Source organism: Armigeres subalbatus, chromosome 2 (assembly GCF_024139115.2).
Source record: "Armigeres subalbatus isolate Guangzhou_Male chromosome 2, GZ_Asu_2, whole genome shotgun sequence".
In the NCBI taxonomy this organism is placed as follows: Eukaryota; Metazoa; Arthropoda; class Insecta; order Diptera; family Culicidae; genus Armigeres; species Armigeres subalbatus.
In genome coordinates, this window is record NC_085140.1 from 93,993,917 (window position 1) to 94,014,318 (window position 20,402).

The 20,402-nt window shown below is 41.2% G+C and overlaps 1 protein-coding gene across 1 annotated transcript in view; it reads left to right on the plus strand.

Moving 5' to 3' along the window:
- Positions 1 to 20,402, plus strand: part of LOC134210055 (uncharacterized) — a 923,126-nt gene that overhangs the window by 670,705 nt on the left and 232,019 nt on the right. Inside the window, exon 9 of the mRNA XM_062686079.1 lies at positions 5,007 to 5,129. Coding sequence (XP_062542063.1) covers positions 5,007 to 5,129 — 123 coding nt within the window. The remainder of the gene's footprint in view (positions 1 to 5,006; positions 5,130 to 20,402) is intronic.

The window sequence follows — 20,402 nt, forward strand, 5'->3', positions numbered from 1 at the left end:
AATCCAAACACATTCCAAATCTGATCACAATTCAATCAAAATCCGAATGCAATCCAAACCAATTCAAACCAACCAACCAATCCAATCCAATCCAAACCAATCAAAATCCAAATCCAAATCCAATCCAAATCCAATTGTATACCAATCCAAACCAATCCAAATCCAATCCAACCAATCTAAAGCCAATCCAAACCAATCCAAACCAATCCAAACCAATCCAAACCAATCCAAATCCAATCCAAATCCAAATCCAAACCAACCAAACCAATCCAAACCAATCCAAACCAATCCAACCAATCCAAACCAATCCAAACCAATCCAAACCAATCCAAACCAACCAAACCAATCCAAACCAATCCAAATCCAATCCAAACCCAACCAAACCAATCCAATCCAAACCAATTTAAACCAACCCAAACCAATCCACATCCAATCAAACCAATCCAAACCAATCCAAACCAATCCAAACCAAACCAAACCAAACCAAACCAATCCAAACCAATCCAAACCAATCCAAACCAATCCAAACCAACCACATCCAATCCAAATCCAATCCAAACCAATCCAAACCAATCCAAATCCAATCCAAACCAATCCAAACCAATCCCAAACCAATCCAAACCAATCCAAACCAATCCAATCCAAATCCAATCCAAACCAATCAAAACCAATCCAAACCAACCAAAACCAATCCAAACCAATCCCAAACCAATCCAAACCATATCCAAACGCAATCCAAACCAACCAAACCAATCCAAATCCAACCAAACCCATCCAAACCAATCCAAACCAACACAAAACGAATCCAAACCAATCCAAAGTCAATCCAAACCAATCCAAACCAATCCAAACCAGATCCAAACCAATCCAATCCAATCCAAACCAATCCAAACCAAACCAAAGGCAATCCAAACCAATCCAAACCAATCCAAACCAATCCAAACCAATCCAAATCCAATCCAAATCCAATCCAACCAAACCAACCAAACCAATCCAAACCAACCAAACCAATCCAAACCAATCCAAACCAATCCAAACCAACCAATCCAACCAAACCAATCCAACCCAATCCAAACCAACCAAACCAATCCAAACCAATCCAAACCAACCAAATCCAATCCAAACCAATCCAAACCAATCCAAATCCAATCCAAACCAACCAAATCCAACCAACCAATCCAAACCAATCCAAACCAATCCAAACCAAACCAATCCAAACCAATCCAAACCAACCAACCAATCCAAACCAATCCAACCAATCCAAACCAAACACAAACGCAAACCAAACCAAATCCAAATCCAACCAATCCAAACCAACCCAAACCAATCCAAACCAACCAACCAAACCAACCAAACCAATCCAAACCAACCCAAACCAATCCAAACCAATCCAAACCAATCCAAACCAACCAAACCAACCAATCCAAACCAATCCAACCAAACCAAACCAATCCAACCAATCCAAACCAACCCAAACCAATCCAAATCCAATCCAAATCCAATCCAACCAACCAACCAAACCAATCCAATCCAATCCAAACCAATCCAAACCAATCCAAACCAATCCAAACCAATCCAATTTAAATCGAATCCAAATACATTCAAATTCTAATCCCAATTCAATCCAAATCCAAATGCAATACAAATCCAATCCAAACCAACCAAAACCAATCCAAACCAATCCAAACCAATCAAACCAATCCAAACCAATCCAAACCAACCAAATCCAATCCATATCCAATCCATATCCAATCCAAACCAATCCAAACCAACCAAACCAACCAAGTCCAATCCAAATCCCATCCATCCAATCCAATCCAATCCAAACCAACCAAACCAATCCAAACCAATCCAATCCAAACCAAACCAATCCAAACCAATCCAAACCAATCCAAACCAATCCAAACCAATCCAAACCAGATCCAAACCAACCAAACCAATCCAAACCAATCCAACCAAACCAATCCAATCCAATCCAAACCAATCCAAACCAGATCCAACCAATCCAAACCAACCAAACCAATCCAAACCAATCCAAAACCAATCCAAACCAACCAATCCAAACCAATCCAACCAAACCAATCCAAACCAATCCAAATCCAACCAAACCAACCAAACCAATCCAAACCAATCCAAACCAATCCAAACCAACCCAATCCAACCAATCCAATCCAAACCAACCAAACCAATCCAACCAAACCAACCAATCCAACCAAACCAATCCAAACCAATCCAAACCAATCCAAACCAATCCAAATCCAATCCAAACCAATCCAAACCAATCCAAACCAATCCAAACCAACCCATCCAAACCAATCCAAACCAATCCAAATCCAATCCCAAACCAATCCAAATCCAACCAAACCAATCCAAACCAATCCAAACCAATCCAAACCAATCCAAACCAATCCAAACCAATCCAAACCAATCCAAATCCAATCCATATCCAATCCAAACCAATCCAAACCAATCCAAGTCCAATCCAAACCAATCCAAACCAATCCAAACCAATCCAAACCAATCCAAACCAATCCAAACCAGATCCAAACCAACCAAATCCAATCCAAACCAATCCAAACCAATCCAAACCAACCAAATCCAATCCAATCCAATCCAAACCAATCCAAACCAATCCAAACCAATCCAAACCAATCCAAACCAACCAAACCAATCCAAACCAATCCAAACCAATCCAAACCAATCCAAACCAATCCAAACCAATCCAAACCAATCCAAACCAATCCAAACCAACCAAACCAATCCAAACCAATCCAAACCAATCCAAACCAATCCAAACCAATCCAAACCAACCAAACCAATCCAAACCAATCCAAACCAATCCAAAATCCAAACCAAACGTCAAACCAATCCAAACCAATCCAAACCAATCCAAACCAATCCAAACCAATCCCAAACCAATCCAATCCAAACCAACCAAACCAAATCCAATCCAAACCAATCCAAACCAATCCAAACCAATCCAAACCAATCCAAACCAACCACATCCAAACCAATCCAACCAATCCAAACCAATCCAAATCCAATCCAAACCAACCAAACCAATCCAAACCAATCCAAACCAATCCAACCAACCAAACCAATCCAACCAAACCAATCCAAACCAACCAAACCAATCCAAACCAATCCAAACCAATCCAAACCAATCCAAACCAATCCAAACCAACCAAACCAATCCAAACCAACCAAACCAATCCAAACCAATCCAAACCAACCAAACCAATCCAAACCAATCCAAACCAATCCAAATCCAATCCAAACCAATCCAAATCCAATCCAAACCAATCCAAACCAATCCAAATCCAACCAAACCAACCAAACCAATCCAAACCAACCAAACCAATCCAAACCAACCAAACCAACCAACCAAACCAATCCAAACCAATCCAAACCAATCCAACCAATCCAAACCAATCCAAACCAACCAAACCAATCCAAACCAATCCAAATCCAATCCAAACCAATCCAAATCCAACCAAGTCCAACCAAACCAATCCAAACCAATCCATATCCAATCCAAACCAATCCAAACCAATCCAAACCAACCAAACCAATCCAAATCCAACCAATCCAATCCAAATCCAATCCAAACCAATCCAAACCAATCCAAACCAACCAAACCAATCCAAACCAATCCAAACCAATCCAAACCAATCCAAACCAATCCAAACCAATCCAAACCAACCAAACCAATCCAAACCAATCCAAACCAAACCAAACCAATCCAAACCAATCCAAACCAACCAAACCAATCCAAACCAACCAAACCAATCCAAACCAATCCAAACCAACCAAACCAATCCAAACCAATCCAAACCAACCAAACCAATCCAAACCAATCCAAACCAATCCAAACCAACCAAACCAATCCAAACCAATCCAAACCAATCCAAATCCAATCCAAACCAATCCAAACCAACCAAACCAAACGCAATCCAAACCAATCCAAACCAATCCAAACCAACCAAACCAACCAAACCAATCCAAACCAATCCAAACCAACCAAACCAATCCAAACCAATCCAAACCAATCCAAACCAATCCAAACCAACCAAACCAATCCAAACCAATCCAAACCAATCCAAACCAATCCAAACCAATCCAAATCCAATCCAAACCAATCCAAACCAACCAACCAATCCAAACCAATCCAAACCAATCCAAACCAATCCAAACCAATCCAAACCAACCAAACCAATCCAAATCCAATCCAAATCCAATCCAAATCCAATCCAAATCCAATCCAAATCCTATCCAAATCCTATCCAAATCTAATCCAAATCCAATCCAAATCCAATCCAAATCCAATCCAAATCCAATCCAAATCCAATTCAAATCCAACTCAAATCCGATTCAAATCCGATTCAAATCCAAGTCAAATCCAATCCAAATCCAAATCCGATCGAAATCCAATCCAAATTCAAGTTTTAGCATCACTGCATTTCTTCCGACTAAAGTTACGACAAATAACGCCACCGACGATTTTCAGATGAGCGTACAGTACAATATGCCATGCGTCTCCATCAGTTCATACGGAGTAGAAATATGTTTCTCGGGTGAGTGCGTTGTGTTTTTTTGATTTTTATTAATTGATTCAATCAATGAACCAACTGAGTTTTTATGCAATACGTAATTTTCTGACCAAACAATCATGCTGGCATTGGGAAACTATGTGTGACCAGCTCATATTCAGAGGTGAATCAGCCAAGGGCTGAAAGCCTTTTTAATAAAGAAAAAAAAAGAAAAGCTCATACTGTCTTGTCTTTTAAATCTTTCCAAAAACCCCTAGTACACTCTTTGTCTAATTATCAAATGTTTGTAAAGTTTACCAGGATCTGGCAGACTAATGCAACATCGACTAGACAAATGTTTGACATTATGGCAAAGCGTGTACTGATAGCTAAAGAATTTAATTTAAAAAATATTTCCTATTTTCATCCTTTCTTGCAACGGCTTCAATCACGCACCCATTCCATCGCCCACAACAGACCGACTTATTCTGCATCGACCAAGCCTCATCGCACTTCCTCATCCTCGTCGTCGTCGATCAAACGAAAGTTTGAAATGAAGCTGAAAAGCCGCTCGCTGCCAAAGTCCTTCATGCGCTACAGGTAAGTGATCTCTTTTTTGTTTTTCAATGGGGCCAATGAAAGAAATATATAAAAATGGTTTTATGAATAATTTATTTTCCATTTATCGTCAGTTTATGGCTTTCATTCATCCAAAACATGTTGCGATTAACCAATTACCGAAACTCCAATGAGGCCAATTCACTCGTGAAACTACGCGCAAATTTTAAGCCCCAATAATCCTCACTCGCCGTCGATACTGTGTCTGCTTTTCTGTTCAGGGGAAAACCCAACCACAAACAGCCATTCATAGACGCACATAGGCTCAATTGAATCCGGAAAAGCGTGTAGGTGCAGATAAAAAATAATTTTACTTCAAATGGAAAATCCATTTGAATGAGCAAATATTTTCACAACGACGAAAACAGTTCACCCGCACAGGAGCCCCCAGAGAAGAAAAACAGCATTAAAATAGGGAAGACGTAGCGATGCGACGCGGGGAAAAGCGGGATACTTGGAAGGGAAAACTTAAGCGGCGGGAGACGCGCCGTTGTCTGCAACTCCTGTAGCCTAGAAGGAAACACTTTGCAGAATTTGTTGTTTTTTCCACCGCTCTGGAACGGTATTCCAACGAGTCTGAAACTTTGTATAGTCTTCCGTCTACGGTCCTGCTGAATCAAGAGTGCGGTGGCTCGGTATTACCGAAATCGACTCCCAGCTGGGAGTTTATAAAGTAGGGGAAAGGAAAATAAAAAAGAATATGGTAATCTTCTTTCCACAATATTGGCATGCACCTCACTCGTGTCGGTTGGCTACCGCAAACTTAACGCTGAGCAAAGGTGCCACGGTTGTAGGTGGAGGACTGTTATTCATTGCTGGTTCAACCCAACGTTGTTTCTCTGACTACCTGATGGTAGCAATGTGCAACATAATAAGGTAAGCTCGGATTGAGAACAGCTTACCGGAACGATTGTGGCAATTGGCGGATGGAGGACGGACTAAAGCTGATTGTGGTTTATTAGCTAATGGATCCTTCTGGTGCTCAAGATGCAATTGTAGTATACTTCTTAGTCCTTATGAATTGCTCCTTACGAGAAGTAAGCAGATTTATGTATTCTATTATACTTGATCAGAACACCTGAAGAAGGAAGTGGAAGTTTAGTTTATGGACAATTCAATATGACTTCAAACCCCTTGCTCGATTTCAATAAAATTTGGGCTACATATTCTCTGAGCTAAGAAAGTCCCAACAAACAATTAAAGCCGAATAAGCTAATTTTTATACTGAAGAAGCCGATTTTTGGCTTAATAAGCACTTTATTCGCCTACAATGTTTATTGGGGTGATTATAAAATTAGTGGAAGGGTCATATGGAGGAAGAGGCATGTTTACAAAACGAACCTTTTTATATATCTTTATGTTTGAACCGAATTTGGAATGCGTTTTCTCTGCCATAAGGAGGCGTTTATACTTTATAGATGGGGTGGGAGGCAAGTAGTGTTAGGCATGCTGGGCAGTGAGCACAAGTAAACCCCCCATTCTTTAATTCATATAAGATTCTTTGAACTACAATTGTCTGAAAACCAATTTTCCATAAGTAAAAATCTGCGAAAATAATATTTGTCCGAAAATACCATTCTTCTGAATATGATATTTCCCCGTATATGACGTTTCCCCGAAAATTGCATTTCCCTCGAAAAGACATTTTCCCGTCAGTCATACAGTCATATAAGCAGAAGAAGAAGAAGAAGAAAAAGATTTCAAGCAAATAAATTTTGAAACATTATTTCACCAAACAAACATCTACGAGGGGAATCGCTACATCGGAATCGCATCGCTTGCTGCGATGAAACCTCTTTATGACAAATTCTTAGAGTAAAATCAGCAGTGATTCAAATCGTTCGGGGCTGTCAGTTTGAATATGAATCTGAATCATGCACTTTCCCAGCAGTGGCTCAAGATTCATTTTTTATAACAGTCGAGATTCAAAAGCTTAAAACTGTTATACCGCTCAGTTCTATTTTCTGCAGATTTGAACCACGAATGAATCACGAGATTCAAATATTTTTCATTTGTTTTGGTGCATGAATGCGTCATTTTATGTACGGATCAATCTACTTTGCATTTACCGCGCCTTCCTCAGCAGCAACATAATCATTTCATTCAATGGAAAAACAATCAAACATGAATAGAACATTGCTGGGGAAGCCTGTGAGTTTGTTCTATTTTGGCTCATATTCAAACTAGAATAGTATTCGAAAATTTGCAACCAAACTGAATCACTGCTGATTTCACTCGGTAGGTTCAAAATTATTCTTCTTCCGCTGTCACCGTGGGCCAAAACTTGAATCTTCCGCCACGACTTTTGGAAACTTAGCTGGGCTCCTGTGCTGTGACTCCTGACATATTAGGTAGTATAATGATGAGATATGCAAATACTTTTCCTGACGATTTAGCAACGCTGTTACTTTTGTAAGCAAACGCTTCCAGCACTTGCCGCAGCGCAAAATGTTGAAGCTTGTATATGACTTTGCATTTGATGACAATTTGGAATATGTTTATCTGTCCACTAACAGTGTTTAAATAAGCATTGTCACTAAAATAAAAGTGCAATACAAATGAGCGAAACATGACACATAAACTATATTACTTTTAATCGTGAAAGTAAAACATGTTGTTCGTTCGATGAAACTTTTCTTAAAATCTGATTCAAAACAATCTCAATACCTCTCAATCTGCAACAATAACAATGTTCATTTGGCTCACGTTTTGACAGTTCTCAATGCTCGATTGGCTCACAATGGCCGCTTTCGCATATCGCTCATTATAGGATCCCTAGTAGGCACCTCATTACAGCCGCGCGCAAACTGTTTTAAGGTCATTTCCTTGATGGAATTCAATTTTCAAAAGTACATTGCAGTTTCAGCGGCACACCATTCAGATACGGAGTACAATGCACATCTGTCACTTTATTTTTTTCACGCGTGCTGCGACGCAGCAAAGCGTGAAAAATAAAAATGACAGTTGTGCATTGCTTCCGTTTCGAAATGGTGTGCCCTTGAAAACGCGAGTACTTTGAAAATTGATTCCGTCAGGAGTGACCTTTAAGGGCAAGCCAGAGTAAACGCGACGAGCGATGCGACGCGACGCGACAGTGCAATTTGACAGCCTGTTGATAATGATTGTTATTCTTTTAAGTGAGTCGCGTCGCGTCGCATCGCTCGTCGCGTCTACTATGGCTTGCCCCTAAGGCTTCCCCAGACCGAAGCGATTTTATCGCCGCGAAGGCGACAACTAGTCGCCGCGATTCTATCGTTGGGTCGCTGCAGGCAATGTTCTATTTACGCTTCCATACCTACGGCGACAGAATAGCTGTCGCCAAGCGATAGAATCGCGTCGCGACTGTGGCGTCGCGTGTGTTTGAGAGCAGTATTGACAGTTCATACGAAAAAACCGAAGAATCTCTTCGGGTAATGCCGGCTGTCTTCATGACGACGAATGAGAGTCAATGCACACAAGACAACATTTACTATGAACAGCCCATCCGACTCACTACACTCAGCTGCTATGATGCCGAAAGTTTGACAACAGCGTCCATCGTGCATTCGTGCATGTCGTCGCTACGACACTTCGGGTTAAATGAGAAGTAAACAGCATGGAGCGTAATTGTAGGTAATTGCCCTTTGCTACTTTTTGGTTTTGCAACTGTAGCTCTTCATCACAACACGGAAACCTGGAACCTTGGCACTTTCTTGCAGCGCTCATTGAAGCAACTGCTGATACTATAGATCCACCAATACACCTGTCGAAAGCACTGATGTGCTCACGATCCTCGACAGTGTGTCTGAAATTATGTTGATTACTCAATTTCGGTATTTGATGTGAAATCGAATTCGTTAAGTCCCAGTATCCAGCGACTAATAATTACCGTCAGATTCTCCATGGACTCGAAGTAGCTTAATGCAGTCACCATGAACTTTGTTTCTTTCACATATGATCTGGACACCCTAAATGCTTTGATTCTGGTGAGACACTTCCGCTCGATTACTGGTATTGCTCAGCGAATCGAATACCTATGCAGCCATCTTCAAGAGAAATCCTAGTCTCTTGAAATGAGGCTTCCGAGCCTCTTGAAAGGAGGCTTCAGCCTCTTGAAAGGACGCTTCCGAGCCTCTTGAAAGGAGGCTTCCGAGCCTCTTGAAGAGGAGGCTTGAGCTCTTTGAAAGGAGGCTTCCGAGCCTCTTGAAAGGAGGCTCTTGAGCCTTCTTGGAAAGGAGGCTTCCTGAGCCTCTTGAAAGGAGGCTTGGAGCCTCTTGAAAGGAGGCTTGTTGAGCTCTTGAAAGGAGGCTTCCGAGCCTCTTGAAAGGAGGCTCTGAGGCTCTTGAAAGGAGGCCTCTGGAGGCTCAGGCCTCTTGAAGGATAGCTCCGAGAACCTCTTGAAAGGAGGCTTGAGCCTCTTGAAAGGAGGCTTGAGGCCTCTTGGAAAGGAGGCTCTCTTGGAGTGCTGAGCCCTCTTGAAAGGAGGCTCTGAGCTCTCTGAAAGGAGGCTTCTGAGCCCTCTTGAAAGGAGGCTGAGCCTCTTGAAAGGAGGCCTGAGCTCTCTTGAAAGGAGGCTTCTGAGCTCTTGAAAGGAGGCTTCTGAGCCTCTTGAAAGGAGGCTCTGAGCTCTTGAAAGGAGGCTTCTGAGCCTCTTGAAAGGAGGCCTCCGAGCCCCTTGAAAGGCGGCTTCCGCGCCTCTTGAGAGGCGGCGTCTGAGCCTCTTGGAAGGAGGCTTCCGAGCCTCTTGAAAAGAGGCTTCCGAGCCTCTTCAAAGGAAGCCTTCCGAGCCTCTTGGAAGGAGGCTTCCGAGCCTCTTAGAAGGAGGCCTGAGCCTCTTGAAAGGGAGGATTCTGAGCCTCTTGAAAGGAGGCTTCCGAGCCTCTTGAAAGGAGGCTCCTGAGCCTCTTGAAAGGAGGCTTCTGGAGCCTCTTGAAAGGAGGCTCCTGAGCCTCTTGAAAGGAGGCTGTGAAAGGCTGAGCCTCTTGAAAGAGGGAGGCTTCTGAGCTCTCTTGAAAGGAGGCTTCTGAGCTTCTTGAAAGTGAGGCTTGAGGGCTGAAAGGAGGCTTCTGGCCTCTTGAAAGGCTTGAGCCTCTTGAAAGGAGGCTTCAGAGCCTCTTGAAAGGAGGCTTCCTTGAGCTGAAAGGAGGCTTTGAGCTTCTTGAAAGGAGGCTTTGAGCCTTTCTTGAAAGGGAGGCTTCTGAGCTCTTGAAGGGAGGCTTCTGAGCCTTCTTGAAAGGAGGCTTGAGCCTTGAGCTCTCTTGAAAGGAGGCTTTGAGCTGAGCCTCTTGAAAGGAGGCTTTCTGAGCCTTGAAAGGAGGCTCTGAGTTTTGAAAGGAGGCTTCTGAGCCTCTTGAAAGGAGGCTTTCTGAGCTCTTGAAAGGGAGGCTCTGAGCTTCTTGAAAGGAGGCTTCTGAGCCTTCTTGGAAAGGAGGCTTCTGAGCCTCTTGAAAGGAGGCTTCTGGAGCCTCTTGAAAGGAGTGCTTCCGAGCCTCTTGAAAGGAGGCTCTGAGGCTCTTTTGGAAAGGAGGCTCTGAGCTCTCTTGAAAGGAGGCTTCTGAGCTCTTGGAAAGGGAGGCTCTGAGCCTTCCTTGAAAGGAGGCTTGAGCCTCTTGAAAGGAGGCTTCCTGGAGCTCTCTTGAAAGGAGGCTCTGAGCCTCTTGGAAAGGAGGCTTCTGAGCCTCTTGAAAGGAGGCTTCTGAGCTCTCTTGGAAAGGAGGCTTCCTGAGGCTCTTGGAAAGGAGGCTCTGAGCCTCTTGGAAAGGAGGCTTCGAGCTCTCTTGAAAGGAGGCTTCTGAGCTCTCTTGAAAGGGAGGCTTCCTGAGCTCTCTTGAAAGGAGGCTTCTTGGAGCCTTTTGAAAGGAGGCTTCCTGAGCCTCTTGAAAGGAGGCTCTGAGCCTCTTGAGGAGGCTCTGAGCCTCTTGAAAGGAGGCTTCTGAGCCTCTTGAAAGGAGGCTTCCTGAGGCCTCTTGAAAGGAGGCTTGAGCCTCTGAAAGGAGGCCTGAGCTCTCTTGAAAGGGAGGCCTGAGCCTCTTTGGAAAGGGAGGCTTCCGAGCCTTCTTGGAAAGGAGGCCTGAGCCTCTTGAAAGGAGGCCTGGAGCCTCTTGGAAAGGAGGCTTGCTGGAGCTCTGTGAAAGGAGGCTTTCCTGGAGCCTCTTGAAAGGAGGCCTGAGCCTCTTGAAAGGAGGCTTCTGAGGCCTCTTGGAAAGTGGAGGCTTCTGAGGAGCTCTTCTTGAAAGGAGGCTCTGAGCCTTGAAAGGAGGCCTGGAGCCTCTTGAAAGGAGGCTTCTGAGCTCTCTGAAAGGAGGCTCTGAGCTCTTTGAAAGGAGTGCCTGAGCCTCTTGAAAGGAGGCTCTGAGCCTTCTTGAAAGGAGGCCTTGAGCCTTCTTGGAAAGGGAGGCTTCCTGGAGCATTCTCTGAAAGGAGGCTTCTGAGCTTTTGAAAGGAGGCTTCCTGGAGTTTTCTTGAAAGGAGGCTTTCGAGCTCTTGAAAGGAGGCTTCCTGAGCTCTTGAAAGGAGGCTTCTGAGCTTTCTGAAAGGAGGTTTGAGCCTTCTTGGAAAGGAGGCTCTGAGCTCTTGAAAGGGAGGCTTCTGAGTCTTCTTGAAAGGAGGCTTCCGGAGCTCTCTTGAAAGGAGGCTTCTGAGCTTCTCTTGAAAGGAGGCTCTGAGCCTCTTGAAAGGAGGCTTCTGAGCCTCTGGAAAGGAGGCTCTGAGCTGAGCCTTCTTGAAAGGAGGCTTCCTGAGCCTCTTTTGAAAGGAGGCTTCCTGAGCCTTTTGAAAGGAGGCTTCCTTGAGTTTCTTAGGAAAGGAGGCTTCCTGGAGCTCCTCTTGAAAGGGAGGCCTGGAGGTTTCCGGAGTTCTCAGAAAGGGAGGCTTCTGAGCCTTTCTTGAAAGGAGGCTTCTGAGCTCTTGAAAGGAGAGGCTTTGAGCCTTCTTGAAAGGAGGCTCTCGGAGCTCTTGAAAGGGAGGCTCTTTGAGCTCTCTTGAAAGGAGGCTCTGGAGCTCTCTTGGAAAGCAGGCTTCTTCTGAGCCTCTCTTGAAAGGAGGCTTTCGAGCCTCTTCAGTGCGGAGGCTTTCCTGAGCCTCTTGAAAGGGAGGCTTCCTGAGCTCTTTTAGAAAGGAGGCTCTGAGCTCCAGCCTTCCTTGAAAGGAGGCTTCGGAGCCTCTGGAAGGGAGGCGCTTCTCTTTGAAAGGAGGCTTGAGCCTCTCTCTTCGAAAGGAGGCTTCCGAGCCAAGCAAAGTCTGACATCTTAGTGAGGTCAAATAGAAAACATATTTTGGTATCAACCCAACAAATATTGGAAGCTGATTGAGTGCTTATTCAGCCAAAAACAGCCTTTTACAGGTAAAAAACTAGCTTGTTCAGCATGAATTATTTGTTGGTAAAAAAAAAGTATATCACAATTTGTTTTAAAATTTTTGTCTCCTTGATAATCATTTCTTATCTTGATTTCAGTTTGCTGTTGATTTCGAGATTATATAAACCGTTATAAACTGATTAATTATTTCATTACCAAGAACCAACATCAAAATCAGTTTTCAATTTGCTCTCATAGACAGCAGCAATAGTTTATAATTTGATGTTACAGTTAATTTTTTCTGCTGTAGATTTTGTTGTTTCAACCGTTAAAACGAACAAAGGATATTAAACTGAGTAATTAAAATCAGCGATTTCTCAACATCAAAACAAGTTTTTAATTTGATCTCAAGATTTGCTCGGGAGCCTTTTGAAAGGAGTCTTCTGAACCTGTTGAAAGAATGCTTCCGAGCCTCTTGAACCTCTCGGAAGAAAGCTTACAAGCTGGTTGGAAGGAGGCTTTCGAGACGCTTATAGCGAGGCTCAAGCCTCTTACAGCGAAACTACTGAGCTTTTCGGAAAAAGTCATCATGTCTCTAAAATGGAGCCTTCCTAACCTTTAGATTCTAGATTTTAGTCACTCGATGTTTTGTTTTTTTGATCTTTTGTCTCAGAGCCCCTCCTACACTGTTGATTGTGGTGGGCAGGATTCTATAGGCTTTGATATAGTGATCACCATGCATATTATGTACAATACAAAGTTTTAAAACAAAAAACTACAACTGTCAAATCTTTATCAATAAGTTTATATTTGAATTGTAATACATCCGCCATTACGCATTTCTGTCCGAGGTACCCCCTTGGGCCTAAAATAACGAAGGTACTCCCAGGGATACATGTACCCCAGGTTGAGAACCGCTGGAATTGAAGAAAAAATGTCGTTTTATTCTTAGTTACGCGTTTTTATTTCGGGATTTATGCAATTTTATTTACTCAGATTTCCAAAAGGGTCGAGAAACACGTGAAACCCGCGAAAATCGGTTTTTGAAGAAGTTGATGTTAACGCGGTTTTTAGAATTGACAAAATTCTTTTTACGCGGTTTCAAATTAGGGGAAGGGGGGGCAATATGCCCTAGCTAAGCAAACACTGCTCTATTGTCTTATGTGTAACGCTATTCATGGGTATTTTTACATTATGCATCAGTTAAACAAGATAGCTAGTTGATGCCATTCAAAAATTGTCAAAAATCTCAATCATATTGATAATATTCATATTTCAAAAAGTGGTGATATTTTGTTGCCGGAAAACTCATGGAGGCAAAACGCCTTTCAGCTGGCGGCTCAGGAACAAAGTACCACGCGTCGGCATGAATCAGCATTCTAGCATGGATAGTTCGTGGAGGCGCAAGTACTATGTAGGTTATTGCCACTTAGGGCGTTTTGCCTCGCCAAAATGTTAGATGTTTCTTCAAAATGTGGAAATTTTTGGTTTTCCGACATTCCCATGCACTATTTTGAAACTTTCTTCGCCTATCCTACATAATTTTAGATCTAGTTTTGTTACGGACATATTAATGACGGTAAATATGAGGGAAACCACAAAAGGCGTTTTGCATCGGGGGGGGCGTTTTGGGGCCTCTTCCCCTACGCGGAGCGTATCCTCAGTGGAAAAACTGACTTCAGTGTTCATATGACGAAAAACGATAGTGCTTGAACGACGGAAGTTCTGTGTTTCATACCGTAATTGATTATTTTGCAATCAACATGTTCGTTCAATAAATATTAAAGGACAATTTTTCGTTGCTTTTCTGTGACGTATGTTTTCTGGAATATCATAAGAAGTTGTATAGATGTTTATCGGAGTATTTTAAATGCGTTTAGATCTATTGACAGGAATATATACAGGTTTTGAAAACCATTTATGGAATGAACTACTTTTAGTATAAGGTACCTTTATTGTTGTCCAAGTTTTTTTTTTTTTTAACTCTTTATTAAAGTAGTTGTCCAAGTTGTTGATAATGGTCCAGACGAAAAATTAGACGGCTTTGATAAAATTAAAAATTTGAGATTTGAGATTGAGATCTAACGACTGATGCACCACGCGCCTCCATGTACTGTCCATACCAAAACGAGGAGACAAGGGCACAAGGGAACATTGTTCCAAAATATTTGCCAGCAATCAGGCGTTTTGCTTCCATGAGATATCCCGCAAGAAAACATCACTACTTTTTTGAAAGTGATTTTTTTTAATTCCCGGAATTTTCTGAAAATTGAGAATGGTATTGCTATGTTTATGAACTGTCGCATGAAAATTGTTACAGTTGAATGTTTATAAAAGCATTTGTTTAACTAGGGTATATTGCCTCTCTTACAACAAGGTGGAATCAAATAGTCTATATATACGACGAATTAGTTCTATTCTTTTATAGAATAGAACTGACTTGTGTTAAGGACATGAATGACATTCCACTAAGCAAGCCCCAAATATGAATTTGATTTAGGATTTGGTAATGCATAAACATATAATCCATATCGGTTAAAGCTACTTTTCAAGAAGGAATTGGATTGGGACTACCACTACATGATGCTTCTTTGTTTCCAATTCATAATTGCGTTTTCACCACCGACATGAGGAAATTTTCTCACCGAAATTTCTTTCTCTTCAAGCTCTTGAGCTTCGCCGATCGGCACTCGTAAGACTTATTTTCACATTCAGAGGGCGCTCAACAAAGCTTTTTTAATTCCTTTGCGAGTGAAAGCCCTCCGAGGCGTGGACATGGCTTTACGCGGTGCAATCCCCTCGACGAACACCCAACCAGCTTCAACTTCTCAATCTCTCGTCCTGTCCCAAGACTTGTTCACTTTTTCCACGAAATCAGCTGTTACTCTCGTAAAAACTCGCGTGGAGTGTCTATCGCAAAGAGAGTAACATACGGGGATGACCCACGCGCGCTCTTTTCCTTCTCGCCATCAATATACGATGCGATGGGACGCCATAGTCAATGCTCACCAGAATTTCCAAAACAAAACAAAATAAAGAACAACCGATGGACAAGTTTTATGAAAGAAGTTACAAAGCGGCGATTGCAACAAAAACATCCGAAACTAAAAACGGCATCCAAAAGCGCTTTACGTGTGTTGTACACAAAAATGTTTCACCCAGCTGGGTGTAGTGGTGGAAAGAGCAAAAACCTCGCGCGCTTAGCCACAGCAGTCGTCGTCGTCTGCTGGTTGGGTGATGGTTTTGGATGGGGATGTCGGTACCGTGTGAAGGTACGTGCGGTTTAGTGCCAGTAGCGAGCTTCGGAACGGTTGGTCGTTGTTTTTAGTTCGAATCGGGTGGCGTTTATCGACGAGTTTACGCGTTTTAGATCGTTTCGCGGAGCGTCCGTTGATAGATTAGCAATAAAATAATTGCTGATATCCGACACGGTGTGAATCGAACGTGTGATTGTTACGATTTGGTGGGAATTCATAAATTTAAAGTGTGCAAAAGTGTGTCGATCCGGAAGGATAGCAAAGGATCAGCTGAAGTGCAAGGGTCATGAAATATATCGTCTGAAGTGGGCAGAAGAAGGATAGAAAGAAGTGTTTTGAAACTGTGTGAGTGCTTGTTCTATGCCATCCGGGATACGTTCTGTGCTGAGACGTTCTGTGCTGTGTTGAACAAGAAACAAGAGCTGCCGGTTGTGTGCAGGGGAATGCTTCAATAGGGTGAACGTTCAATTGGAACGTAATTCAGTTGTGACCTTGCTGATTTGAACTTGGATTATTTGGCAAATGTGATGAGATTCACTGTTGAGAAGCATCGAAAAAGAAGACATGGAATAAAAATAAATGTAATTATAATATTGTCAGTTCATATAGGTTTGTAGTGACAGACTTAATGGTTGATCAACTCAATTTTTTTTGTGCACATCAGGATCTAGGATAACATCACATCGCTTATTAACAAATAACGTTCAACTATTTAAAATTGGAATTATCGTCAAGACTCAGGGGATATATTCGATTATTAAGTCGTAAGATAGACAATAATTATTAATTCTTAATCCTTAAGCCCCTTCTAATTATTCCTTGAGTTATATTTCTAGAGTGAATTTATAGCATTTCGGTACTACATACTTTGTTGCACAAGAAAGGTTAAACCATTCCCATGCCAATCTATCTGGATTCTTGTTGAATTCTCAAGCTTACATCAAACAAGCACATGACTTGATGATGAAATAAAATGTTCAGTCTCAACGAATTATTCAAACAAAAATATTTTAAAAAAATAGTTTTTCTATGTCAAATCGGAAAACTAGGTATGAACGACTAAGATCCTGTCACATTGTTACTCATCCATAAAGAATGCACGGGCGTTCAACAATGAGCGATAATTTCTAATCACGCGCAAAAGTTGTCTTCAATCAAAATGAGACGTGTCTTTTCTATTAGGCCAGGTTCCTTAGCCTATGATCAGTTTTCCATGGATTTCTTAGTCAGATCAGTTTTCCATGGAAATTTGTATGAACTGCCCGTGGAGATTCGGGTGACATATGGAAAGAAGTTTTTGTGAACATTTGAACGCATTTCTTTTCTAATTTGAGATGAATTTCCAATGAAAACTCGGATCGATTTACCATGATTTCCCAAAATCAAATTCGGAGTACTCACGAAAAACTATTCGAAATTATTTCAGGAAAATCTTCGAATTTCAGGGAAATTTTCCTCCGGAAACGCTTTGGAATTTTCTTGAGAAACGCTTCAAAGTTTTTTCGGAAAACACTTCGAAATATTCTCGGGAATTTCTTTGGAAAACGCTTCGTCATTTTCTTAGGAGACGCTTCAGAATTTCCTCGGGAAACGTTTCAAAATTTCCTCGGGAAACGATTCCTAATTTTCTCGGGAATCGCTTTGAAATTTCTTCGAGAAACTATTCAAAATTTCCTACGAAAACTCTTCGAACTTTCCTCCGGAAACGCTTTGAAGTTTTTTTTTTCAGAAAACGCTTCGAAAGTTCCTGTGGAAACACTTGATGATGATAATGATCCCGCCTCAAACCCTTACAAAAGTTTGAGCTGGTCGAGTTATCTTTAAATTTTAAATTTCTCATGAAACGCTTCGGAATTTCCTCGGAAAGCTCATCGGAATATTCTTCGGAAAACGCCTCGGAACTTATCTGAGGAACGCTTCGATATTTCCCTTCCAAACTTACTCGTGAAACGGTTTGAAACTTCACCAAGAAACGCTAAAGAATTTCCTCGAGAACGCTTCGAATTTTCGTTGGAAAACTCTTAAGAATTTCCTCGGGAAATATTTCGGCGTGAGAAATTATAGATCAGCGGCGTGACAGATTTTGAACAGGGGAGTCGGCGTAACACCACATAGTACACCAATTTAGAAAAATGATTAAATGTTAATGCTTTTCCAATTTTTTCCCGAGTAACTATTTTTTATATTGATTTTTGAATATGATTAACGAAACCACTTGATATTGTACGAGCATCACACGAAAAAGCTACTACTATAGTTATCAACTACATTGTTTATACACCAAATTACCTGAATCGAGAAAAGTATTTAGTTAAAACGCCAGACAGTTTCAAAGATTACGACATTTCAATTTTATTTTATTGTCTTGGTCTAACCGGTAGTACAGAAACCGGTAATACCGGTATTACTGACCAATTTTGGGTACCGAAAATACCGGTATTAGAGAAGGAAAATACCGGTATTTTCGGTATTTAAAATGTTGCTGTCAGTATAAAAAATCTCGAAAAATTTTCACCTACATATATCAGTTCAACTGCCTGTTATCGCATATTTGTCCCATAAAACAGGAAATCCAGCATAGATTGGACAAATATTCGGTTACTACTGCGTGCCTTGACTCATCGAGCAAAAAATACAACAATTAAATGCGCGCATGATTAACTTTGCCCAAGTAAGCATAAACATCGTCGAGAATTTTACCGTAGTATATGAAATTGTGGAAAAGATACGAGCCGTAGTAGTTCTTTTCCGGAGATCACTTGTGAAAAGCGATTTTCTGCAAAAATATGTTCGTTCTGTATTCTGAAAAGAATTTGAAAAATTTGAAAATAAAACATGTTTTCTATGCTCAAACGGATCCATGAGTTGAAGCTTTAATCCAAACTCAACTTCAATGATGATTGCTTGGCGGTTGGTGAAATAATTCAAGCCCTCTAACCTGTTCAAGCTGCTGTAAGTTCTGCACTCTAAATAAAGCCGACATGGCGTTCCAATTTATGTTGGAACAATTATCAATTCAAATCACAGAAATTTCCGCCATTCATTCGATGCTTCTAAGGAATGTATCCAAGAGAGATGATCCAAATACGCCGATATTTTTTCTTTTTGAATAGTTCTGCCAAGAAGCAATAAATCAGAATCGATTTTGAAATTTTATTCGAGGCATCCAGATCTACTTTGATTAAGCAATGCAATTTGACACTGATTTTTGACGGTCTTGGAACCATTCGTCCAACTTCGGTTGAACCAGAGAGGGCATTCTCAGTAGTTGACAACATTGCCAACAAAATCCAATGCGGATTGGAAGATGAGTCGCTCAGTATGTAATGTCTACTTAAGTTTCGCTCTGCGCTCTGCAATGATTTTAACATTCGAAGTTTGTCAACAAATATTGTTTTTCGTCCAATTGAAATTTTCACAAAACCCGGTATTCTACCGGTATTACCGGTATTGACTCCACAAAATACCGAATACCGGTATTTGGCAGAAATGGCCAATACCGACCACCCTACTTGACATTGTTTATTACGTTATTGGAAACGCTCTAGGAATTCTACGAAGTGTTTCTCCGAAAACTTTCAATTTTTGAAATTCCTGAAAATATGCAAAGAAATATCGTTTGGATATTCATACAAAAATTCTTTTGGAACTTTTTCCACAACTTCCGTCGGAAAATATTCCAGAAATAACTTATTAAATCAACCAAGAATTTTGTTTAGGGTTTCCTCCAGATATTCCTCCGAAAAAATGTCTTCAGAACATACACTGGCCGGCATAATAAAGTGCCCACTTGCCGTTTTTCATACAAAATGGTCAACTTTGGAGCTCTAGATCTTGGGTTCCCGTGAACCGATTTGGCTGAAAATTTTACCAGAGCTCAGATATAACTTGAATTTTAACATATCTATGTTTCGAGCATATTGACTCACAGGGTTAAAAATTATTATGTAATAATTAACGTGAATTTTTTGGCAAAATTGTTTTTCAAATACCTCGAAAACTACATCTCTAAGTGTACAGGTATATATAGCAAACTTTTTTGTATTGGCAAAATACGCGTTTTTGCTGAATATGTCATCAGTCTACAACCTATAGAATTCAAGATATTTAAAAAATAAATTTTGCCAAAAATTCACTTTGGTAATACCGCAATAATTTTTTAACCTGTGAATCAATATGGTCGAAACTTAGATATGTTAAAATTCAAGTTATATCTGAGCTCTGGTAAAATTTTCAGCCAAATCGGTTCACGGGAACCCGAGATCTAGAGCTCCAAAGTTGACCATTTTGTATGAAAAACGGCAAGTGGGCACTTTATTATGCCGGCCAGTGTACTCCAAAACCTTAAAAAAATACTGAAAGAATTCTTCCGGAGATTTCTTTGCCTATTTCTTAGGAAATTCCTTTCGGAAAATCTCCAACGGATTCCTTGAGGAAATCCTTTAACGGATTACTTTCAGAATTTCGTTAAGGAATGCGCACGAAAAATGTTTCGGGCATTACGAGAATTCTGTTATGAATTCCTTCGGAAATTTCTCTAGCTATCCAGTATTTTGAGCTCGATAATGGCGGCCAATTGAGTGGCTTTTTGACAGTCAAGAGGTAGAAAATATTTACATATTTTAATCAAAGTAGGCCTTGATTAATTGAAAAACATTGGCACTCACTAGTATCTACAAATAAACAAATGTCAAGCATTCTGTTGTTCAAAGATCTTGTAGGTT